General features: G+C 42.5%; 1 protein-coding gene across 1 annotated transcript; it reads left to right on the plus strand.

The window, feature by feature from the left end:
• Window positions 1-329: 329 nt before the first annotated feature.
• On the plus strand, window positions 330-1,071 carry LOC140931799 (uncharacterized). Its single transcript, XM_073381531.1, is given in 2 exon segments — window positions 330-590; window positions 592-1,071. Coding segments are annotated over 2 exon segments (741 nt in total).
• Window positions 1,072-1,302: the final 231 nt, after the last annotated feature.

A 1,302-nucleotide genomic window follows, 5' to 3' on the forward strand; every position in this document is an offset into this window, starting at 1 on the left:
CCACCATGGGATTTTATTGCATGGTCAATTCCACTTATTCTCCTAGAGAAACACCACACGCTCTTAAATGGGGCAACGCACAGCCTACACATAAATGAAAGGGTCTTTGTCTTTCTTCCACAGAGATTGTAGCAAGTTCTCTCCAAGGAGCTAAATACTTGGTCAAATTATGTGAGAATAGCCCTGATGCCACAAGAGTAAATCAAGGTGTCCTTATTCTTGGTTTGCACGTGACGTCAGAGACGTTTCCATATTTGGTCATCAGCCATGTTGGCGTCCCTTCACGGGCTTTTTTAAAGTGTTACATATGCCATCGCTAGAGGAGAGCAATGGAGTTTGCTGAAAATGAATTTATTTCGTCCGTTGACAAACTTAGTAGTAATGTCGATAAACTTTGTAGTAAGGTACCGATAATATCGGATTATTGCAAAAGCCTTGATGGAAATGTGAAACGAAGATATCTTGAAAAAGTCACTGTTATTGCTGTAGATCCCATTACTATTCCTGACGAACATTTCAGCTCCGAGTGTCTCCCTCCGGTGGAAGCCACGAATTTGTCGAGTTATTTAGTCCTTGAAACCAGCTTCTATAACCAAGTAGCAGTTCAAGGCATACAAGAGTTTGGAAGCTTTCAATTTCATGGTGTTGGGGTTCATTACCAGCGTCCAGGGCTGTGTTGTTCGTGAGAAGTACATTGTGACAGGAAAGGTGAAGCATTCACAGCAAATGAACGATCCTTTAATCTCAATTTGGGTCATTGCCGATAAAGATGGCATGATAAATTCAGCACATTGTTTGGGATGTAAAGTAGGGATGGCGGAGTCATGCTCCCACGTAGCGAGCGTGTTGTTTTATATTGAAGCTTGGACAAGAATACTTGGTAAATTGTCTTGTACACAAGTGAAATGCACGTGGCTTTTGCCCAGCTATGTAAAAGAAGTTCCTTATGCTAGAGTGCGAGACATACACGTCTCGTCGGCAAGGAAACTAAAAGCGCATTTGGATGCAAAAATTGACAGTATCGGTGAAAGGAGAGAAGTATGTGTAGCATCGCACGGAAGTAATCTATGAACAATTAAAGTCCCCACGCTCTCCGAGATGAACACCCTTTGTAGGCAGTTAACAAAGGCAAAGTAAAACCTGTGGCTTTGAGCCTCATAGAGCCCTACTCTGACCAGTTTGTGTTAAAAAGTAAACAAATATTAACAATCTCAGGCCTGTTTGACCCTGAGAACATGAGTCTGTCATATCAGGCCCATAACCAGGATTTTATGTGGGGGGTGCTAACGAGGCCAAAGTGGA

This window comes from Porites lutea, chromosome 3 (assembly GCF_958299795.1).
Source record: "Porites lutea chromosome 3, jaPorLute2.1, whole genome shotgun sequence".
NCBI lineage: Eukaryota > Metazoa > Cnidaria > Anthozoa > Scleractinia > Poritidae > Porites > Porites lutea.